The 20,549-nt window shown below is 49.4% G+C and overlaps 9 protein-coding genes across 9 annotated transcripts; 6 read left to right on the top strand and 3 right to left on the bottom strand.

Annotated features, from left to right (window-relative positions):
- Window positions 1-391: 391 nt before the first annotated feature.
- On the top strand, window positions 392-1,879 carry irs4 (the record flags this gene model as incomplete). Its single annotated transcript, XM_022627066.1, has 1 exon — window positions 392-1,879. The coding sequence occupies one exon, from the start codon at window positions 392-394 to the stop codon at window positions 1,877-1,879; it is 1,488 nt and encodes a 495-aa protein (XP_022493041.1).
- Window positions 1,880-2,615: 736 nt separating this feature from the next.
- On the top strand, window positions 2,616-5,219 carry PENARI_c001G03232 (uncharacterized protein; the record flags this gene model as incomplete). The annotated part of the gene is made up of 9 exons (XM_022626367.1): window positions 2,616-2,699; window positions 2,897-3,050; window positions 3,102-3,303; window positions 3,356-3,923; window positions 3,974-4,012; window positions 4,063-4,131; window positions 4,188-4,447; window positions 4,502-5,154; window positions 5,212-5,219. The coding sequence occupies 9 exons, from the start codon at window positions 2,616-2,618 to the stop codon at window positions 5,217-5,219; spliced, it is 2,037 nt and encodes a 678-aa protein (XP_022493186.1).
- A 493-nt stretch (window positions 5,220-5,712) lies between these two features.
- On the bottom strand, window positions 5,713-8,425 carry PENARI_c001G10153 (uncharacterized protein; the record flags this gene model as incomplete). The annotated part of the gene is made up of 5 exons (XM_022626927.1): window positions 5,713-5,971; window positions 6,036-6,185; window positions 6,243-6,322; window positions 6,375-8,243; window positions 8,309-8,425. The coding sequence occupies 5 exons, from the start codon at window positions 8,423-8,425 to the stop codon at window positions 5,713-5,715; spliced, it is 2,475 nt and encodes an 824-aa protein (XP_022493094.1).
- Window positions 8,426-8,701: 276 nt separating this feature from the next.
- Window positions 8,702-11,305, top strand: spb1 (rRNA methyltransferase spb1; the record flags this gene model as incomplete). Its single annotated transcript, XM_022626950.1, has 4 exons — window positions 8,702-8,719; window positions 8,773-8,922; window positions 8,980-10,696; window positions 10,752-11,305. 4 exons carry the CDS (start codon window positions 8,702-8,704, stop codon window positions 11,303-11,305), a joined length of 2,439 nt encoding a protein of 812 aa, XP_022493175.1.
- Window positions 11,306-11,643: 338 nt separating this feature from the next.
- On the top strand, window positions 11,644-13,220 carry dot1 (histone methyltransferase DOT1; the record flags this gene model as incomplete). The annotated part of the gene is made up of 2 exons (XM_022626514.1): window positions 11,644-12,197; window positions 12,257-13,220. The coding sequence occupies 2 exons, from the start codon at window positions 11,644-11,646 to the stop codon at window positions 13,218-13,220; spliced, it is 1,518 nt and encodes a 505-aa protein (XP_022493960.1).
- Window positions 13,221-13,526: 306 nt separating this feature from the next.
- On the bottom strand, window positions 13,527-14,287 carry PENARI_c001G04801 (ATG16 family protein; the record flags this gene model as incomplete). The annotated part of the gene is made up of 3 exons (XM_022626489.1): window positions 13,527-13,685; window positions 13,764-14,143; window positions 14,203-14,287. 3 exons carry the CDS (start codon window positions 14,285-14,287, stop codon window positions 13,527-13,529), a joined length of 624 nt encoding a protein of 207 aa, XP_022493988.1.
- A 210-nt stretch (window positions 14,288-14,497) lies between these two features.
- Window positions 14,498-15,473, top strand: rab7 (Rab family GTPase YPT7; the record flags this gene model as incomplete). Its single annotated transcript, XM_022627088.1, has 6 exons — window positions 14,498-14,527; window positions 14,615-14,668; window positions 14,764-14,859; window positions 14,919-15,098; window positions 15,167-15,314; window positions 15,364-15,473. 6 exons carry the CDS (start codon window positions 14,498-14,500, stop codon window positions 15,471-15,473), a joined length of 618 nt encoding a protein of 205 aa, XP_022493642.1.
- Window positions 15,474-15,809: 336 nt separating this feature from the next.
- On the top strand, window positions 15,810-17,676 carry PENARI_c001G12303 (DMT family transporter; the record flags this gene model as incomplete). Its single annotated transcript, XM_022627102.1, has 7 exons — window positions 15,810-15,947; window positions 15,993-16,232; window positions 16,303-16,623; window positions 16,679-16,684; window positions 16,763-16,835; window positions 16,897-17,315; window positions 17,371-17,676. The coding sequence occupies 7 exons, from the start codon at window positions 15,810-15,812 to the stop codon at window positions 17,674-17,676; spliced, it is 1,503 nt and encodes a 500-aa protein (XP_022493866.1).
- Window positions 17,677-18,721: 1,045 nt separating this feature from the next.
- PENARI_c001G01882 (NAD(P)/FAD-dependent oxidoreductase) lies at window positions 18,722-20,363 on the bottom strand (the record flags this gene model as incomplete). Its single annotated transcript, XM_022626261.1, has 7 exons — window positions 18,722-18,908; window positions 18,972-19,280; window positions 19,334-19,440; window positions 19,503-19,659; window positions 19,711-19,820; window positions 19,877-20,032; window positions 20,082-20,363. The coding sequence occupies 7 exons, from the start codon at window positions 20,361-20,363 to the stop codon at window positions 18,722-18,724; spliced, it is 1,308 nt and encodes a 435-aa protein (XP_022493300.1).
- Between the last annotated feature and the right edge of the window lie 186 nt (window positions 20,364-20,549).

The following is a 20,549-nucleotide window of genomic DNA, read 5'->3' as shown; positions in this document are numbered from 1 at the left end:
AACCCTGACGAGAGGTGATTGGCGATTGGTCTCTATTTAAACGCGAATGCCCCGGCCTCGGTTAATTAAATCTGGGGAGAGAGCAGTGGAGGGAGATCGTTGATGTTATTGGTCGAAGCTAATGTAAAATTCACAGAAAGTAACAGTATTTCTCCTGATCTAATTTGTCCATAGGGTCAGTCAAGGTGTACAAAACGGTTGTACTGTAGGGAGTTGTAAGTTACTGGGGACGTTCGACGTTCGACGTTGACAACGTGTGACGGTCGCGCACGGGCTCCACATCGTGCCTAATCACATCACATCAACAGCTACAGTGTACATACATACCCGACGGCGGGAGATCGGTTCCATGAATGGCGATTCCGCTTCATCCGCGAACCAGCGGTTGGCCATGTCCCGCAATGACGCCGCTCGACAAGGCGCCACCTTGGCCTTTCGACACTCCAGGGATCCATCACCCGTGAAGAACAAACCATCAGCCGCTCTCGCTGCGGCACTTGCAAGCAGAGTGGATAATCATGAGCTGGTACGCCAATCGACCGGATCCGACCCAGGACCCGAAGTGGGCTCCGTGAAGGACAAGATCGGGAGATTGACGGCAAGGCCACTTTCGCCTCCGGTGAGCACGCGAGGTCGAACCTCAGCCTCATCGCTCTCGCCAGCTCCTGAGCAAATTGCGGCCCGACTCGCTGCGTCAAGGTCCCCTGCACGGGACCCCAGTGCGCCGCCGCCAGTATCTCCAATGTCAGCTGCCAGGCTCGGCGCGTTACGGAGTGCAAGCAGGATGCGAACATCCAACCCGGAGCCAGAAAAGCGGGAGCTACGGTCCCCAACTCCTCTTCGTCCAGTCCCTGGGAGACGTAGTCCTTTGGATCGCATGCTGCAGGATGAATTGGGATCCGATCGCGAGCTGCCAAGCTACGAGCGCCCGCCATCCCAACAATCTAGGATGACCATAGATTATCCTGATAATCGCGTCTCGAGCCCTCCGCCATCTGTCGGGGCCCGGTATTCTTCCGTACCACCACAAGACGCAAAACCCAGACTTCCACCACGGTTGCCTCCATCACGAGGGTCTGTCAGAAGCCATGGAGCTCCCCCAACACCCTCAACCCCGGGTGCGGTCTCAGTATCAGGGTTATCCTACAAGTCTAGTACACCCAGCCTATTAAATGAGTCCACCGGAATGAGCGAGGAAGCACTCTCTAATGCCATTGTCGCATCCTCCCTCGCATCATCACGAGCATCCCCGGCAATCAAGGTTCCCCCACCGCTGCCCCCACAGCGACGGCGAGCACGGTCCATTCTACATCTGGCACACTCGCCCAAGAGTGATCTCTCCAGGACCCCGAGTCCCCAGAAGGGCATGCCGCAGACCCTCCGCGGCATGCAGAAACCCACCGAAGCCGATCATCGAAAACACAGAAACCTCCTTCACAAACACCCCCACAAGCACCATGAGGGAGATCGTAAGCGCTGGCGACGTGAAGTGACGGACCAGGAACGCAAACGGTATGAAGGTGTTTGGGCCTCGAATAAAGGTCTCCTCATCCCCAGCATGAGCGATCGGGTCCCCGGCCCGTGTGAAGACGGCACTTGGCCCCGCAATTCTTCAGATATGGTCGTCAACCTCGTTGTTCGCGAGATCTGGTCCCGCAGCCGCCTCCCGAACATGATTCTGGAGCAAGTGTGGGATCTCGTGGATCACCAAAACATCGGGTTGCTAGTTCGAGAAGAATTTGTGGTCGGAATGTGGTTGATCGATCAGCAATTGAAGGGACACAAACTCCCCGTGAAGGTCCCCGACAGTGTCTGGGATAGCGTGCGGCATGTTGCGGGCATTAAGCTCCCCCTTGGAAAGGGCAAGGGCCATGCTTAAATCTAAATGCGCTTACGAATTGGAATATGCACCCCCTTCTCTGTACATCAATGTATACCAACCAATACAGTAGTAAAGTTTAGGGATATAATTGGCGTCGGGACCCACATGGAATTTGATATTCGCATGTCCGACATTACGCCGAGGCTGTATGGCTGGAAGTCATCACCGGGAAGCAGCCCACCATCACCACAAGCTCTCTTCATCTACATATCAAAGAATAAAATTGGATCTCTACATCATCGCACTCTAGCGCGCACGTGACCTTGTTTCAGGAGGTAAAATTTTACGTGGTTTCATCGCCCCTGGCTGCGAACTACTACGAGTAACAGATGTACGGAGGTTGTCACCATTTATCCTTTGACCAAATCAGTGTAAATCTCGAGAGAATAGACACACAGTCACACGGGCACGCAATTACACAATTACACACACCGATCTCAATATCCATCATCTATCATAGCGGTATGCATGTCCCTGCGTTGACAAATCTCCAATTTGGGGTGGACTCTGCTTAGTTAGAGAAAGCAAATCCCGAAACTCCAAAGCTCGGGATTTGCGAAGATCACCGCAAAGTCCTCTATGTCACTCACTTTCAGACTCATCTTTTGTTTTATTTGCAACTTCCAAGTTGAGTCGCAAAATGCGCCCAACTAATGGTGCTTTTTGCGAGTTGATGTAGATTTTGAAGAAGTTTTTTGGAGACGAACTCGGAAATCCCCTTATAGTTGTGACCATGGCCGACAGTTTCCACGATTATAACGGGCTTGCCTCGACGACGCGGCCAGTTCGCAAGAAGTTTGCCAAACCGCCTGTGAAGGTAGCTTGTCTGCCTTGGTGAGCAAATCCCGGTTTCTCTTTATGGACTTTCCCCGCTAATTTCTTCCAGTCGGGCGTCGAGGACTCGATGTGGCGGCCAAACGCCCTGTTCGAATGTACGTTTGCTCAGCTGGGATTCCTTTCGGGTCTGGCGCAAGCGCTAAGGATATGTTTGAACTAACTCTCGATCTGCTTTAGTGTGTCAGCAAAGATCGTGAATGCTCATATCTTCCTAGCAAGAGAGGCGGTCCACGGAAAAAGAAGGAAAAGACTTCTGACTCGCCAGAGAAAGAGTCTAGGCAAGATGATGCGCAATATGGTACTATGCCTTCGCCCCGGGAGTTCGAAGATGGTATGTACATGGAACGATCCACGCTCCACCATGTCACTAACGAGAGCTCAGCATCGGGGATGTTTAGTCAAATCGATGATCTCGCCCTACCTGGTGCAGGGTTGCGACATCTCGATCTCCAATCCGAAACGCCATTCATGTTCCAGGGTTTCTTCACTGGCGAAGGGCAATCACATATGCAAGTGCCTCCGATGCCGCCGTCCATGACCAGCTCCCAGTCCTTCGTTAGGACCTATGGAAGTGAACCGGAGATGTAAGTTCTGTTTCTGCGTGACATTAAACACATCTCTTATACATTCAACCAGATTGAACGCTTATTATGATTTCATCCATAATTATTTCCCTATTCTACCACCACGGGTCTCACCACCATGCCGAGATCGACCCTTGAATGTCCCCGTTCCAGGTTCTAATACACCCGAACCGATGATGATGTATCGACCCAGATCACCGTTAAGTCTTGCAATCTCCGCAATCCTGGCTTTGATCCCGCACCCAAGGGATCTCGAACCATCTTCTGCAGCATCTATCATTCAACGCAGAGCCTACGCGCACAGGTTCGCCCAGCTTGCAAATTCAACTATCGAAGCCGAGTGTGATCTTGACTTGTCGGCAACTGACCCCGGTCAGGCATTGTCTGCAGCACGGCCTTTTGTTACACGGGAAAGGTTCCATTCTAGGACGCCTGTGGACCTCGAGAGTCTTCTTGCCTTGTTGATTCTTTCGGTATATGAATATGCGCAAAGGGGGAATTTGCTTAAGATGAGATATCGGGCTGGTCAGGCCTTGGCAATTGCTTTGGACAAGTCGCTTTATGCGCAGATGGGAAATGATGATGTTTCAGAAGCTAAACGGAGAGCTTGGTGGTTGACGGTTTGTTTCCCTTGAATTCGAGTCTGGGATTATAATTGACCATCTATTAGTATTATTGCGTTATGCAAGGGTCTATTGTGAGCACGACGGTGAGTATAATCATTCCGTTGGTTGTGAACTTGACGCTTATCGAGAAAAGATGCCTGCCATTGTCATTAATGACCCCCAGTTTACGACACCATACCCAACCTTCTCGTCTGATACAGAGGTTTGTCTGGACAATTCAACTCTCGCCACATTTCGGATTTGCTAACTCTTCTTCAGGGTTGGTCGATTTTGATACAGGCCCAACAAGTCCTGGTATCAGCAACACAATTCATTGGAGACCTCAATAAGTGCCTTACTTCGCAATCAGGCCTGTACTATATGTTCGAACGCATGCAACAACTGGATGCATGGACAACCGCTGTAATCACTCAAGCAGAGTTACTTCCCATCATGCCCCAATCATCAGACTTCGGGGACCATAACGAATCCATTACAGCGCTAAGCATACGCGCAATAGCCCGAATCAAACTAGCCAGGTACCGCACCCCAATGCCCTCTATAATCCACATCTAACTAACAAAAACCCCCAGTGCCCAAATCAAAACGCACCGCTTCCGAGCCTTCTCCGAAATCCCAATCTTCATAAAGCGACACTGCGACCTAACAGCCGCAAACCCAAACACAACAACCTCGAACGAAAAACGCACCCTACCAAACTCAGGCATAACCAATGTAACCTGCTCCTGCAGCAACCTAGGCACGTTCCGCCGAGCCGCCTCATCAGAATACATGACTCCCTCTGATTCCTCAACAACATCCTCCGAAATCCACCCAGACATGAACACCTACGCACCCCAATACTCGCAATACCCCTTCGCCTCGAGTTTCCCCTACAGCACGCAACAATCAGCCAAAATCTGTCTCCAGGCCGCTCTCGTTATTTCTCGCATGTTCCAGAGCTTGCCTGTTCCCGAGCCGCTCACTGATAATCAGCAGCAGCGGCACAGCCCATTGCCGAGGACTATGCCTTCGTTCGCGTGCTGTCTTATGCAGAGTAGCTATGCCATGTTCATGATCTTTTATAAGGCTCGTGTGGCGAAGCAGCTGTCTCTTGATGCGGATAATGAGCAGAGTGGTGATTCCACTGGGCAACTTATTGAGGAGTTGAAACAGGGGTTGCAGCGGATTGTTGCTGCTGTTTCGAATTATTCGCTTGCTTTTGAGGCGATGGATGGGATGAGAGGTGAGTTTATCCTGGTTCTCTTTGGGTCGATAACCTGGTATGTCCTCTTGCTAACAGTATTTTAGATGAAATCGAAGGTGCATATAAAACGGCGTTCCCAGCATCCCATATCTAATCCGGGTTTTCTCTTCTTTCTTTTTTCCCTCCCCCCTTTTTCGGTACATGCAAGCCTACTATTTGCATATTCACGATCCCTCCCCTCTTACGACTTATATCTCTACTGTTCCTTTCTGCTATTTTTAATATCAATTTTTGGGACGGGGAAGACTTCCGGCGTTTATTGCATGTGGATCTCAATTTTTTTCTGTCCTCAACTCGCATCGATAGTTATTCTGTACGCACACGAAAGCAGACCCTATCCTGCCACATCTATAATGAATTCACCAAGATCGAATAAAGCAATATAATACGCTTATCGAAATAATTGAAATTTGTATGTGTATATATATGCATGGAAGAACAAAGCAAACCCTAGGAAAGAAACGCATATTTATCTCCAGTTTCCATTCTAACCAAATACTAACAGCAACTTTCCTCCGGGTGGTATCTAGTCTCAATCTACAGTTTAGACCGGATACCCTCAAGCCGGAACTTGACATCCTTTAAAACCTTACTAGAAGGTTTCCAGTCATCAAACTGCCGAAGTAACTCCATCGTCTCGTCGTGTAGTTCGCGACGCACGAATTCTTCTTCTAGAAGACCGCGCATGGCGAAGGGGAGGATATATGGATTCGGAGTGACGGAGCCGCTGGCTCGTTTGATGCTGATTGTTGAATCTGGGACGGAGGATGTTTCTAGGGCGAATTCAATGGCCATGCTAGATGGGTTACGGTGTTAAGATTTGGATTAGGAGGCTGTTTGGGGCGTGGGGGGTTGCATACTAATATACCGCTTCATCGTCGTACAGGCGAGAATGGCCTTCTCCAGTGTATAGACTGCCTGCTAGCGGGGCGCTTAGTTCGCGGATTAGACCGTGGTCTGATATACCCAGGTTTCGGAGCTTGAGAGCGAAGCCGACTAAGTGGGAGAGGCTATTATTCGATTATTAGCAGTTTGATGAGAGTTGGATGGAGGTGAGCGCTGCTTACAAACTTGGGGCATGGACGCGGCCATCGACGAACACGGCGCGGTAGACGTAAGGGTGCGCTATGGGTGAGAAGAGGGAGGACTGGGAGCAAGTTAGAGGAATGGTATATGATAGAAGTGAGGATTGTACGCACCTCCAAAGAAACGAGTTGATCGTCAATACTGCCGATGTAAGAAATGCGGACACCAAATTCAAGAGCACATTTTAGAGCTGCCTCATACTCCTTCGAAACTTTGCTGAAAGGAAGTGCAAATTCAAACAGCTCTCCAGCCGAGCCGCTGATCCAGCGAGATCTGTAATCAGGGAAGGGACCAAGGTTTACACCTGCCATGGCACAAATCCCGACTCTTTTAGCATCAAGGCAGCCAAACTGGATCAGCTTCGCAACTAGCATAATCGCCACTGGTACTCCTTGACTGTGACAAGCAACCATGATGAAATCTGCTTTGCGAATTTCTTCCATCCAATTCAGAAGCAGCTTCCAGAGTACGTCCACCCGCTCCACAATGCGGCCTTCTCCTTCCAAGGCGATCTTTTCAATGCTGCAGGCATAGCCGTGGCTTTCTGTGTACTTGCGAATAGCGTCCGCTGCCATATTGGAGAACCGAATTGAGGTCCCTGTGGGTTGCCCGAGTACACTCCGAATGAAAGGAGCTGGGAAATATCCATGGACACCAATGGCCAGGGCGTGTTTAACATGCAGCGGGTCCTTGACTCTGCTAACATGTTTGAGTTCTGGCCCTTTTCCATAATGGAGGAATCGACCAAGACTCTGGAAGAGGGAGGGCGACTCCTCGAATGTGTATGTTTCTTCGAAACGTGGCAATACCTGGTTGGGGAGGATTTTCTGTAATTGTTTTGAGGCGGTGGTATCAGCTGGTCGAGGCTCAATGGGTGGTGTAGGTGTGGAACTAGTCTCGACCGCAGATACAGATCCATCTTTGGCGCGGTTGTCTTTGGGTGGCTTGACTTTGATGCTGCCCTTTTGGGTGATCTTCACATTTGTTTCTGGGTCTGGCTCAAGTGTTGTCGGCTTGGTTTGGGCGTGTGGTTCAATCGATGCTTCAACCGCTTCGCCTTCCTGCGGTTTGTCCGAGTGCCCGTCCTTTGTCGGATCCTTGGACCAGAATGACCAGCCAGATGATCTCGTAGTTCCAACCGGATTCCGTGTCTCTCCAATAGGCTCTCTTGCCTCATCTGGGGGAGCCTTGGGTGTCATATTGATGTCGGGAGTTCCGGTGGATTCCGCATTCGTCGAAGAGACTGTGGGTTCTGAAGCCGATGGCTCTTCTTTCTTGCTGGGCGCGTTAGAACCGTACCACATCTGAAGCCAAGATCGCTTCTGCGCCACTGGAGTGACTTCTATAGTATCCTTCGTCTGCTCTGGCTCCGGTTCTGTTTGTTCTTCTTCGGCTGTGACGTCCTTCGTGGTAGGTTGACCTTCAGTCGGCTCTGTAGTTTGGTTTCCGACCGCACGCTCCGCAGTTCCTGTCGATTCTAGTGCAGCTGCAACACCATTAGATGTACTTGGCTGCCCGTAGATCCATGAGCGCCAGCTGCTATATTGTTCAGGGCCCTCTGCATGTCCTACATGCAACGTGCTAGGATCGGTGTTAGGAGTAGCCTCCTGTTCCTTGGCGGGTTCTTCCAGTGGCTTAGTGTCGTTCTCGCCGGACGCTTCTTTATCAGGTGTTACAGTTCCCGTTGCACTGAGTTCTCCGGTATCAACGACAGCTGGTGTGGAAGCCGACCCATCTGATGCAATGTTGACACGGGTTGTAGTAGCATCAGCAGGGAGAGATCTGGCCGAGGAGCCCGATTTTCTCGTAAGTTGAAGGGAGGGGTGTCGAATCTTGTTGGGGGTATCAAGAAGAGAAGTTGATGAGGCTGTAACGCTCGAAGCTACGTTTCTCGCCGCCGAAATACTCTCACGGGCAACCTCGGTAACTGGGGCCGCTTTGGAGACTCTGGCAACGGATGACCAGGACCCGGGATACCAGCTCTATAACGTGAGAAAATCGATTAGCCAGACATATCTTGAATGGGCTAGACAATCCCAATACTCACTGCATTATGCCCTCTCGACTGGGAGTCAGAACGAGCTCGGACATCACTGGGCGCTGGAGTCGGCGAGTCCTCGCCGGAAGGGCTGGGCTTGACTCTCTTGCGAGATCCCTTCGTCATGGAGGTAGAGGTAAAAACATCAGTAGAGCTATACAATCAGTAGACAAGCATCCGCCACGAGAGGGTGCCTGAATGATATCACGTCACATGTCTAGCACCGCTTTTTGGCCTCAGGCAACAAACTGGAGAACCTGGAATCGGTCTAAAGGCGGTCAGCGATAAGTATTGCCATTTTTTTTTTCTCGGATCTTCGATGGAAAAGTATACATTCGCTCTTTTCCCCAGTCATTTAATTCCGACGTATTTCTGGTCTGAATAGATCAGTTTTCCGTCAAAATGGCGATCCAGAAGAAGGTCAGTCATATTTTTTCTCGGCTCACTTCGCTTCATTTACTGACTATCTGCAGCATGGAAAAGGTCGTTTGGATAAGTGGTATCGGCTTGCCAAAGAGAAGGGTTACCGAGCCCGTGCTGCTTTCAAGTTGATCCAATTGAACCAGAAGTATGGTTTCCTGGAGAAGAGCAGAGTTTGTATCGATCTTTGCGCTGCGCCTGGTGTAAGTACCATCAAGTCATACTCTTTGTGAAAAGTCGCATGTCTAACTTCTCTGCAGTCTTGGTGTCAAGTCGCCGCAGAGTACATGCCCGCGCAAAGTCTGATCATCGGTGTCGATCTCTCCCCAATCAAACCAATCCCCCGAGCCATTACTTTCCAGAGCGATATCACAACGGAAAAGTGTCGCGCCACCATCAAATCCCACATCAAGCACTGGAAGGCCGACATTGTGCTTCACGATGGTGCCCCCAACGTTGGTGCCGCGTGGGTACAGGATGCTTTCTCCCAGGCTGAACTGGTTCTGGAGTCCCTGCGGCTGGCCACTGATTTCTTGGCCGAGGGCGGAAGCTTTGTCACCAAGGTCTTCCGTTCCAAGGATTACAACCCACTGCTGTGGGTTTTCAAGCAGCTGTTCACTTCCGTCGAAGCCACCAAGCCTCCTTCCTCTCGAAATGTCTCTGCCGAAATTTTCGTCGTTTGTCGCGGATACAAGGCCCCCAAGCGCATCGATCCCAAGTTTCTCGACCCTAAGCACGTCTTTGCTGAACTTTCTGCCCCTACTCCCAACTATGAGGCGAAGGTCTTCAACCCGGAAAAAAAGAAGCGTAAGCGTGAAGGTTACGAAGAGGGAGACTACACCCAGTTCAAGGAGCTCCCAGTCACTGAGTTCATCAACACAACGGATCCCATCTCTATTCTGGGTGGCTACAACAAGCTCAGTTTCCAACAACCTCCCGGTGGAGATCTTGCCATGTCTACCCTTGAGCGTCTAGAAGATACCACAGAAGAAATCCGAACCTGCTGTGAGGATCTGAAGGTTCTTGGTAAGAAGGAATTCCGCAACCTGCTCAGATGGCGTATCAAGGTTCGCGAGAAGTTCGGTCTCGTTGTCAAGAAGAAGACGCAAGAGGGAGACGCGGAAGAAGTCGCCGAGGTCGCCCCCATGGACGAAGAATTGGCCATCCAAGAGGATCTTATGCGCATGCGCGAGCAGGAGACTGCCAAGGGCAAGAAGCAAAGACGCAAGGAAAATGAAAAGAAGCGAAAGGAGATTGTTCGTTTGCAGATGAACATGACCACGCCAATGGAAATTGGTATGGAGCAGCTTGGAATGGGAGGTGATGATACAACTTTCTCTCTTAAGCGCGTCGACCGCGAGGGTGCCAGAGACAAGGTAATCAACGCTCGTGATCTTCCAGCTGAGAGTGAAAGCGAGGATGACTCTGAATCCGAAGATGAAGAGAGCGACGACGAAGCTGATCGTCTTGAGCGGGAGCTTGATACTCTGTATGAGAAATACCAAGAGCGCAAGGAAGACAAGGATTCAAAACTGCGTGCCAAGAAGAACCGCAAAGAATACGAGAAAGACGAGTGGGATGGCTTCTCTGATGAAAACAAGGGCAGCGATGAGGAGGAGGAAGAGGAACAGGAAGACGAAGAGATGGTCGACTCAAACACAGTACCTCGTCCTGGAAACCTCTCAAACAATGCCTCCTTGTTCTTTGATCAAGATATCTTCCAAGGGCTAGGAGTCGAGGAAGATGATGAGGAGGAAGAAGAAGAGCAGGAAGAAGGGAAGGAAGAGGAGGATCAAGGCGATAACATCTTTGAAATGGACGAAGATTCGGACGTTGAGGAGAAGGCCCCTGCTTCCAAGCAAAAGAACAAGAAGGATGCCAAGAAGAACGCCAAGAAGGACTCGGAATGGGAAGATGAGTCCGACGAGGGCGAGCCTGTCGACCTAGGAGATCCGAAGAAGGCTAATGGCCAGCTGGGTAAGTGACGTTCATATGCTAACCGCCGAGATTCCATCATTAACATCATGTACAGATATCGACATTATTACCGCTGAGGCCATGGCTCTTGCGCAGTCAATGGCTACCGGTGAGAAGAAATCGACCGATATTATTGACGATGGCTTCAACCGATTCTCCTTCCGTGATGTGGACGGTCTGCCCGAGTGGTTCATTGACGATGAGGGCAAGCACAGCAAGATGGTTCGTCCCACCACCAAGGCTGCCGCGGCTGCTATCAGAGAAAAGATGCGTGCCATCAACGCCCGTCCGATCAAGAAGGTCATGGAGGCCAAGGGTCGCAAGAAGTACAAGGCCGCCCAGCGCTTGGAGAAGCTGCGCAAGAAGTCTGCACTTTTGGCAGACGACGAGGCCCTCAGCGAGCGTGACAAGGCCGGTGCCATTGCCAAGATCATGAGCAAGGCTGGCAAGAAGAGGCCCAAGCAGGAAGTCAAGTTGGTTGTGGCCAAGGGTGCCAACCGTGGTATTTCTGGTCGTCCCAAGGGTGTCAAGGGCAAGTACAAGATTGTGGATGCCCGTATGAAGAAGGATATTCGTGCGGAGAAGAGACTGGCAAAGAAGAAGAAATAGAGGAGTGTGTCTATAGTTGAATCGAGTTTACATAGCAAAAATCAAATTATTGTGATACCCCAGGGTTCATTCTTCTTAATTCTCTGGTTTCAGCAATTGCCTTTGATACGAGATACGCGAGATGACACAAGTCAAGTCAAGTGAAGTCAAATATAGAAAGGTGAAGTGTAGTCAAGGTACGGGCTCGAGCGCCAAGACAACGGAGATCGCGTGGTTTCCCCGAGTGGCGCCTTAATCGATAAGCCTTTCTTTTTCTTTCTTCTCTCACCCCTCTATCCTTAGTCCTTTGCATACACTTTCTTGCATTTCTTACTTTGTTTATATTTTGCATATTCCCTATGGGATTTTTCGATCATCTCCAAAAAGGAGGGGCCGGAGCCTTCTCTCTACAACCCAAGAAAGCGCAAATCCGCAAAGTCGTGCAGACTCGACCTGCTGCCCCTGCACCTACACGATCAGCAACGAAAACCCCGGATACTCGGTCGCCTCGAGTCCCATCCTCTTCGGAGCGGAGCCGGAAGACGCACCCGCTGAAAGCCCGATCAGTCTCAAGCGACGCCGATGCACGCTCGTCGAAACGAAGTACACCCTCGCGCATTCGAAAAAGGCCTACACCAGAGCAACGGCTCTCGAGCGATGATGATGCGAGTGACAGTGATGCCTCGTTCGAAGTGCGAAAGCGTGCAAGGACGAGCGCCAGTGCCGAGCCGGACCCGGAACGGCGGCTTCGGTCAGTGAAAGCATTCTCGGAGGAAGGGTCTCGACCTTTCAAGATGGTGCATGCTGCAGACATCTCGGGCCAAAAGGCCAGCAAGTTCAAGCCGGCGTTCGGTGCCGAGGGCAAGTCGAAACAAATTCTCCTGCAATACCCCAGTGCTTCGCAGCAGGAGAGGTATGTGATTTGAACGAGTCTACTTTGGGTTAGAGTCAGACACGCTAATTTTTTATTAGATTTGAATCAGTGGTCCCTAGAGACAATGACGAATTCCGGCCCATCGACGATATCGTGCAGGTCATCGAGACTGTTTCCGACAATTACATTCCAAGTGAGGAGGCGGATGAGTTTAATGACGAGACGACTGGTATCAAGCGAAGATTACGCCGAGCTCTGGCCGTCACATCCGAGACCCAATTCCGAGAGGCTGTTGGTGATTACAACAAAGCTATTCAGCGACTGAGAACCAGCGGGAGCCTTGCCAAGCATCTAGACACAACGGAACGTATCAGTTTACCGTGGGTGGAGCGCATTCTGACTCAGATTTATGCGCGCACGGTATCACCTCGGGTCGACTCCCTCCGACAATACGAGAACGGCACGGACAATGTCTATGGAGAGCTTCTCCCCCGCTTCATCAGCACTATTTTCAAGGAAACCAAGCTCAAGTCAGGCCAGGTATTTGTCGATCTTGGATCTGGTGTGGGCAATGTCGTCCTTCAAGCGGCTCTTGAAATTGGATGTGAGAGCTGGGGGTGTGAGATGATGTCAAACGCCTGTGATTTGGCCGAGTTGCAGCAATCCGAGTTCAAAGCGCGATGCCGTCTCTGGGGAATTTTACCAGGCAAAACGCATCTTGTCCGGGGTGATTTCCTTGAGCAAGAGAGCATTATCAGCGTCTTGAAGCGGGCTGATGTAGTGCTTATCAACAATCAAGCGTTCACACCCCAACTGAACAACGAACTCATTAACCACTTTTTGGATATGAAGGAAGGCTGCAAGATCGTCTCGCTCAAGTCATTCGTGCCGGCTGGCCACAAGATTCAATCCCGCAACCTGAACTCTCCGGTCAACCTCCTCCAAGTTCAGCAGAAGAATTATTGGTCGAACCACGTTAGCTGGACCGACGTTGGCGGTACATATTTCATTGCCACTAAGGATAGTTCTCGGCTTAAGTCATTCATGGAAAGCACTCTATGAATGGCGATAGCTTGTTCGGTCACTTTGGATTGGCACGAATATTGTTTTTTTCTGGCATTTTGTAAAGTACACTGTCTTTGGATATACCTTTTCATTTCTGTTGGTTTCATATATGATATCATCTCTGAATATATAGAATTCAACTACATTTGACATTTCAGGCATGCAAATAATTCCATGAGTCGACATCTACAGCAAATGCTATGTGATCTATTTGGTGCAGCCAAGTGAAATGCACCGATATTCGTATACAATTCGCCGAAGGGACTTCCAGCGACCCTGTTGTGCACCCAGTGCATTAAGCGATTAAGAAAATTTCGATGCCTTGTTCATGGCGTCAGCTTCTTGGCCCATCCTCGCCATCCAACGATCAACCAGATCCTGGTTCTCCTTTTGAAGCCGAGTTGAACGATCCTCAGCCATGTTGAGTTGAAGGTTCAGTGTTGCCATCTCGTCTTGGAAATCCTGTAAAACCAGACGATATTAGCCTACGCTTCGCTCCAAACCCTATATGACTTCCATCAAGAGAGCCGAGCTGCTTACCTCTAGAAGCTTGGCTTTCCCTTTAAGTTCGGCATCTCTGTCTTTCAAACGGAGCTGCAGATGCACCTTCTCGCTTTCTAGAGTGTTAATGCGTCGATCATCCAGATTACCCTTCCTGCGGAACTTTTCTAACTCCTTGCTCGCTCGGTTTAAGCGGTCTTGCAAGTCATAGCGGGAGCGCTGTGCCTCGGACAGCTCTGCACGCGCTGTATTGAGAAGATCAGTCGGGGTAGAGCCTGATTCAGAAGATAGTTGTTTTTTGGATGGCGCCACCAAGGGAGCTGGAATGCTTTGAGAGTCGCTCTGTCTAGGCGTTGAGCTGGTGCTCGTAGCAGCTGCTACGGCATGCAGTTTGCTGGTGCGATCTGCAAGCTGAGTATCTAGATTGGTAAAATGATGTCAGTCGAAATCGCTCAACAATAACATTCAGAAGACGGACAGGCATCATATAGAGAAGCATTTGCTTTCTCTCTCTGATCTCGAACTGTCAGGGCAGCCAAGTACTCATCTCTCCAGTGGGCCATGGGTATGTGATAGGAGTGGAGTGATGAGATGCGGTGCTATCGTTATCAAGTCCACCGCCCGATCGACCGCCCGTCATCGAATCCGGCTGCAACCCAACTCCGACTCTCCTCACTTTCCCTGCAGCAGAGATTACTTAGTCTTTGCTTGATATTGGAACATCCTCTGTTCGTTTATTGTTCTTTGACCTGTCTCTTGGCCGATTCCCTGCCATGGCGTCACGAAAGAAGGTCCTCCTGAAGGTACAGCTTCCGCAACTACCCCATGTGCCGGACTTCAAATTCTATTAAATGGAGTTACGTTACTGACTGGGTGCTTTCGTGTTACAGGTTATCATCCTCGGTGACAGCGGTGTCGGAAAGACAAGCTTGATGAACCAATATGTCCGTTCAGCCTTGCCCCCCAGCGCTCGGCAGCTGTGCCGCAGCCGGTCGCCAATTCCTACCAGCGCTAACATGAAATTTTCCGAGATGACTAGGTCAACAAGAAGTTCAGCGGAAGCTACAAGGCTACCATCGGAGCTGACTTCCTCACGAAGGAAGTTCTCGTCGATGACCGACTCGTCACAATGCAGGTGAGGCTTGAAACACCTTGATCCCCATGTGGAGACTATAGCTGACTGGGAGATGCCAGATTTGGGACACTGCAGGTCAAGAACGGTTCCAGTCATTGGGTGTCGCCTTCTACCGAGGAGCCGACTGTTGTGTCCTTGTCTACGACGTGAACAACTCCAAGAGTTTCGAGGCGCTGGACAGCTGGCGGGACGAGTTCCTGATCCAAGCCAGCCCAAGAGATCCTGAGAGCTTCCCATTCGTAAGTTGACATTCTCACATTCTGCCTTGTGAGGCAAAAATGGCATGGTCCGTGCTAATCATGTGCAGGTGGTCATCGGCAACAAGATCGATGTGGAGGAGAACAAGCGCATGATCTCCTCAAAACGGGCTATGACTTTCTGTCAGTCCAAGGGTAACATCCCTTACTTCGAGACCAGTGCCAAGGAAGCTGTCAATGTCGAACAGGCATTCGAAGGTGAGTCGAGACTCCAGTTCACGACTTGGTCCATACTAACAAAATCAAGTCATCGCGCGCAGTGCCCTCGCCCAAGAAGAGGCTGAGGAGTTCAGTGGTGAATTTAGTGACCCGATCAACATCCATCTGGACAACGACCGCGATGGCTGTGCCTGTTGATATACCCTTCCCATTCTCTTGATGTTCCAGCGACCCTTTTCTTTTGTGTTTCTGTACTGTCGCCACATTGGTCTCCGGTTTTTGAGTCTGTAGAGAAGACTATGGTTTTACTTTTGGACGTTGTCTTTCCCCGTCTTGTAGATATTTTAGGTCTCGTGGAGAATGCCTCTCAAGTCTATCTAGTTTGTTCTTGGTTTTCTGCAGACGTGTCTTGTTCTATTACAACCCATTATCTGTCTTTGCAGTTATAAGTGTCGAAGCGAAGCAGTAAAACCAGAATGTAGAATGAAACCCCAAGCATTAAACGTGCCCTATAATTGCCTGGAAATGCATAAAATGTTCCTGAACGGCCCGGTGACATTTCGCCCCCAGGACCCTTATCGAATGCTTGGCGGCGACCCCCGTCTTCGCTCTTGGCAGGTCCGGTCACATTCGTTTACTCCTCCGGTACTATCACACATTGCGCTGATGCCCGTGTGTCGCCTGATCTCTCATCGACATCACCAGACGCAAACATAGCGATTGCGACACGACATCGGCGACATCGGCAACATCGGGGGCGTCCAACCGACATACATCTTGACAGGTCGCGCGAGCACAATCTTTCACTACTTCACCCACCCCAACCACTTCAGAATGCCTCCTGCCACCTCAGATGGACCCGGTCCAAGGGTATTCGGCGTGCCTCGGCGAACGCTAGGAATAATTCTACTCCTGGTGGTAGTCGTGCTTTGGACAGCATCGAATTTCCTCGGTAGCGTATGCGCACCCCATCCTTAAACCAACACGTTATGAACAGTCTAGCTGATCTTGTCTTGAACGACCTCAGACAATCTTCGCCGACAGAACGTACCCGAAACCCTTTTTCGTGACTTATACAAACACGTCGATGTTCATAATACCCCTCTTCACAATCCTTATCCGACGCACATGGGGGCTCTGGCGCCAGGGGAAACTCTCACAGATCACCTCGCTCAAGAGCTTGCTGCGACATTTGGATTCACATGATCCTAAAGCTGAGGAGGAGAGTATTCTACATGGCGACTCGGACGAGGAAGGTGCACGGATTAGCTCCAGTCAGGATGCTTCAAATGCCAAGCTGGGCTTGAAGGCTACGGCTAAATTGAGTGTTCAATTTTGTATGCTTTGGGTATGGATGCTACCACCGCTTGAGAGTATTCGGTCCCTTTGCTAACCTGTTATAGTTTGTTGTATGTCGTACATCCCATGTTTTGGTTGATGTTGTATGAGTTGTCTCTGGCATGGACTAATCTGTGGTTTTTGAATAGGCAAACTACTTTGCCATGGGATGTCTCCAGTTCACTACCGTCGGGAGTACAACTATCTTGACTTCCACTAGTGGTAAGTATTCCTTGTCTTGGACATTCAACACACTTGTAGTCTCGTACTCACACTCTTCCAGGTGTTTGGACTCTGATCTTCGGTGCCTTGATTGGTGTTGAGAAGTTCACTGCGCGTAAATTCTTGGGTGTTATTGCTTCATTGATCGGCATCATCCTGATTTCGCGCGTGGACCTCACCAAGTCAGATGACGCAGGCGCAGCCTCAGACGGCAGCGAGGGCTCATTCCCGCACAAGTCATCTGGAGAAATTGCCCTCGGTGATGCCATGGCTGCCTTCAGCGCCATAATGTATGGTCTTTACACCATCGTGATGAAGAAGCAAGTTGGCGACGAGTCCAAGGTGGATATGTCACTATTCTTCGGGCTAGTTGGATTCTTCAACGTTGTCCTTCTATGGCCCGGTTTCTTCATTTTCCACTGGACTGGAATTGAGACTTTTGCCTTGCCGGAGACGAGCCGAGTTTGGACGATCATTCTGGTATGTTTTAATCCTCCCTTGTCATTCATGTCCACCTAACTAATGTGAAATTCAGTCCAACTCGCTTGCATCTTTCGTGTCTGACATTTTTTGGGCCTATGCCATGCTCCTTACCACACCACTCGTCGTGACTGTCGGCCTCAGTCTAACCATCCCGCTTTCTTTGGTTGGACAGATCGTCCTACAGGGGCAATACGCCAGCGCGTTATATTGGGTTGGAGCAGCTATTGTGTTCTTGTCATTCTTGGTTGTTAACCATGAGAGCAAGACACAGGATGATCTTGCTAATTCTAGTGGAGCAGGCGGGCCCTCTTCCGGCGAGTATGACAGCATTCCTGCGGAGGAAGAGGAGATGCGTTAAGGAGGTCATTGTAGAACTTTTTTTTCCGTTCCTTGCATGTCCTAAAAACGGCGTTGTCACATTACTTTCTTCTTTCTTATCTCTGCTACCTAGTTGTTTCGGGGCCTTTTTGGCTTTTCTATCTAGAGTGGAATAGATTTCACTAAAGTCTATATAATAGTAGAGACTATATATTATCTGTTATTTCCCTCTTAAGCATCACTAGCATACATTTATATCGAAGGATAACATGGCCCCGGAATGGTCTGAAGCCTGCGAAGTTCGGTACTAGTCCTGAGTATATAGCTGTTCATATATACGATTCATTGTATCCTTGGAGTTCTGCGTATTGGCTAGCTCAATAATACTATGCTGTAGGGGTGTTGTTGGGTGAGAGTTTGGCCAAGACCCTAAAGTAAGTTTTGTTTGCTTTAAATAAGCTTTTTACCTAGACATCTGTTGACAATTTAGCCCGACATCCACTGATAAAATCCGAGGAACTAGAAATTGACAGAACTAACTGCTTCTGGTGCTAAAGGCGCCTTGTGTCCAGGAGCGTACATGAGAGATATAAGACGCACTACTTATTAACGAATTACATCCCGACACTTGCCATGACAACATATATATATACTGGCAATTATGTTGAGCTGGTATAGAACATTTTCTACCGGCTCCAGGTCCTAACACCAAGCAAGAGACATTACAATTAACTTAAGTAGTCCCTTGCAGGCTCTTCAGTCTGCACCTTTCAGGCCGTGCGATTCAAAATAAGATGGTTGAGGTTACAATAGGTTTAGTTGAAGAAATAAAGCCATACATATGACATGGTACAAGAGGATGCCATCTGCCAATCGAGGAAGTGATGATTATTTAGTGCTATCCCAACTACTTTGAGAATACACCAGAAGTGGCGCTACATACGAATAATTTATGCACAAAAGTGGATCGGGTAATTGGACAGGCAGAAGGATCTCAGATCATCATCTTTCGAGATAAGCGAACTTCCAGAGCCCTGCAGATGTGAGCCAATCACTTTAAAATTGCCAGTCAACATCAATCTACATCATAGCTTTGCATCATGTCTCCACCCCGGCATATCAGCAAGATCTTTCGCAGGGGCACCACGTCTAGACTTGAGGGCATCACCACCAGGTCTCCATCTCCATGCATCAGCCATATCTTGCGATAGAGATCCTTCGATCAACTCGACAACGTGCTTGCCAATATTTGGCAACACTTTGAAGGAATGACTGTCATAATGTCAGCAAGGTCATCACTCTATACAACACACCATTCTTGGGCCCTTCACTTACCCACTGTCACCGGTAGCCAAGATAAAGTTCTTCCACTTGGGATGTTCACAAATCAATAGATTAGCATCGGCAGTATCCGTGCACCAGCACATCGCCCGATTGAAAAGTTCTTTATCCTTAAACTGGGGCATGAACCTCGCAATCGCTTTTCGAATGGTCACCTCGGATGCGTCGGGGTATGTATCTGTAGGATGTTGGGCGTGTGATCGAGGAACGGAGATCAGCTTGGGAGAAGCAGCGCCGTAGGGTTGGTGCTGCTTAAAGCGAGAAAAGCCGGGGAACTCATCGCAGACTTTGATAACTCCGTACCTATAGATTGGAATTAGCATGTTCTGTTGGCCCCAAGGATTGAGGGTGCTTACTCGTTAGGTTCGAAGAAGAATCCGTATTCCCCGTCGTATACTACCGGTGCATTCTTGTACTCGGCAGCTTCTTGGGGTGTGAGTTGGATGTGAGCGTAGACCCAGGCCTGGAACCATGTTAGTAAAGGGATACAAGCTGGGTGTTTCTTGCAATGTGTGTTCAACTTACTTTGGAAACACACTGATCCTCTAGATCAACCAATGTTGAGCTCCAAGCACCAGCAGCCAGAACCACTTTGTCGGCGTAGTATTTCGTTCCATCGACCGTTTCAACGCCAATGCATGTCATTTCATCTGTAAATAAAGGCCGCTTAAAGGTTCCGGCACTATAAGTAATTAGTAAACATCGAATTCCCCTATACAATCGTCTCACGTACCCGCCAAATCCGAACTTGACACCTTGACCTTTTAGGAATTGTCCTATAGCATTGATGGCCTTGGCCGCAGCAAGCCAGCCTCCATCACTGCAAAACAAGCCGTTCCACCCCTGCGCGTACACTGGTCAGTTACTTCCAAAATAGATTCTGTTCATAGAGAAGCTACCTTGACTTGATCCGGCGTGAAGAACGGCGCCTTCTTCAAGATTTCATCTTCATTTAACCAAGTATTCGTCTTCTCCAGTCCGATATTCACATCGATGAGCGATTGGAGCTTCTTTTGAAGACTCTCAATTCCCTCCTTAGACGAAGAACAATCAATCTAACTTTATGTTAACATGAAAGCATACAGATGCAATAGGTTGACTCACCATTCCGACCTTGTGAAAGAAGGGTTTAAACAACTCATCATTCGTCCACATGTCAAGAGCCTCTAGGGAAAGTTGCAAATCGGGTTTATTACGCAATCGGATACTCATGATCTTGTTGAGATCATGTCCTGCCGATTGGGGGGATGGAATTGGATATACATCCAGCACGGTAATGTTGGAAGGTGTGTAGCCAGAGCGTATGAGATGCAGTGCAGTTGACGATCCAATTGTTCCGCCTCCCCCGACGACAACAATCTTTGTATCTGCACGGGAAGAAGCCATGCTGTGAATTGGCCTTGGCGAGTTGTGCGAGTGAAAGGGAACAAGGTACAATTGAAGGGGATCACGGAGACGAAGTCAATTGATAAAAGCCGAGTGGGATCATATGATGGTAAACGTTATCTCGGTTGACTCAAGATACTCGGAATATGACACCGTTCCCAATTATAGCGTTTATCAAGACCTAAC

The sequence above is a fragment of the Penicillium arizonense genome (genome assembly GCF_001773325.1).
Source record: "Penicillium arizonense strain CBS 141311 chromosome Unknown PENARI_contig001, whole genome shotgun sequence".
Lineage (NCBI taxonomy): Eukaryota > Fungi > Ascomycota > Eurotiomycetes > Eurotiales > Aspergillaceae > Penicillium > Penicillium arizonense.
This window is presented reverse-complemented; position numbering and strand designations above follow the sequence as displayed.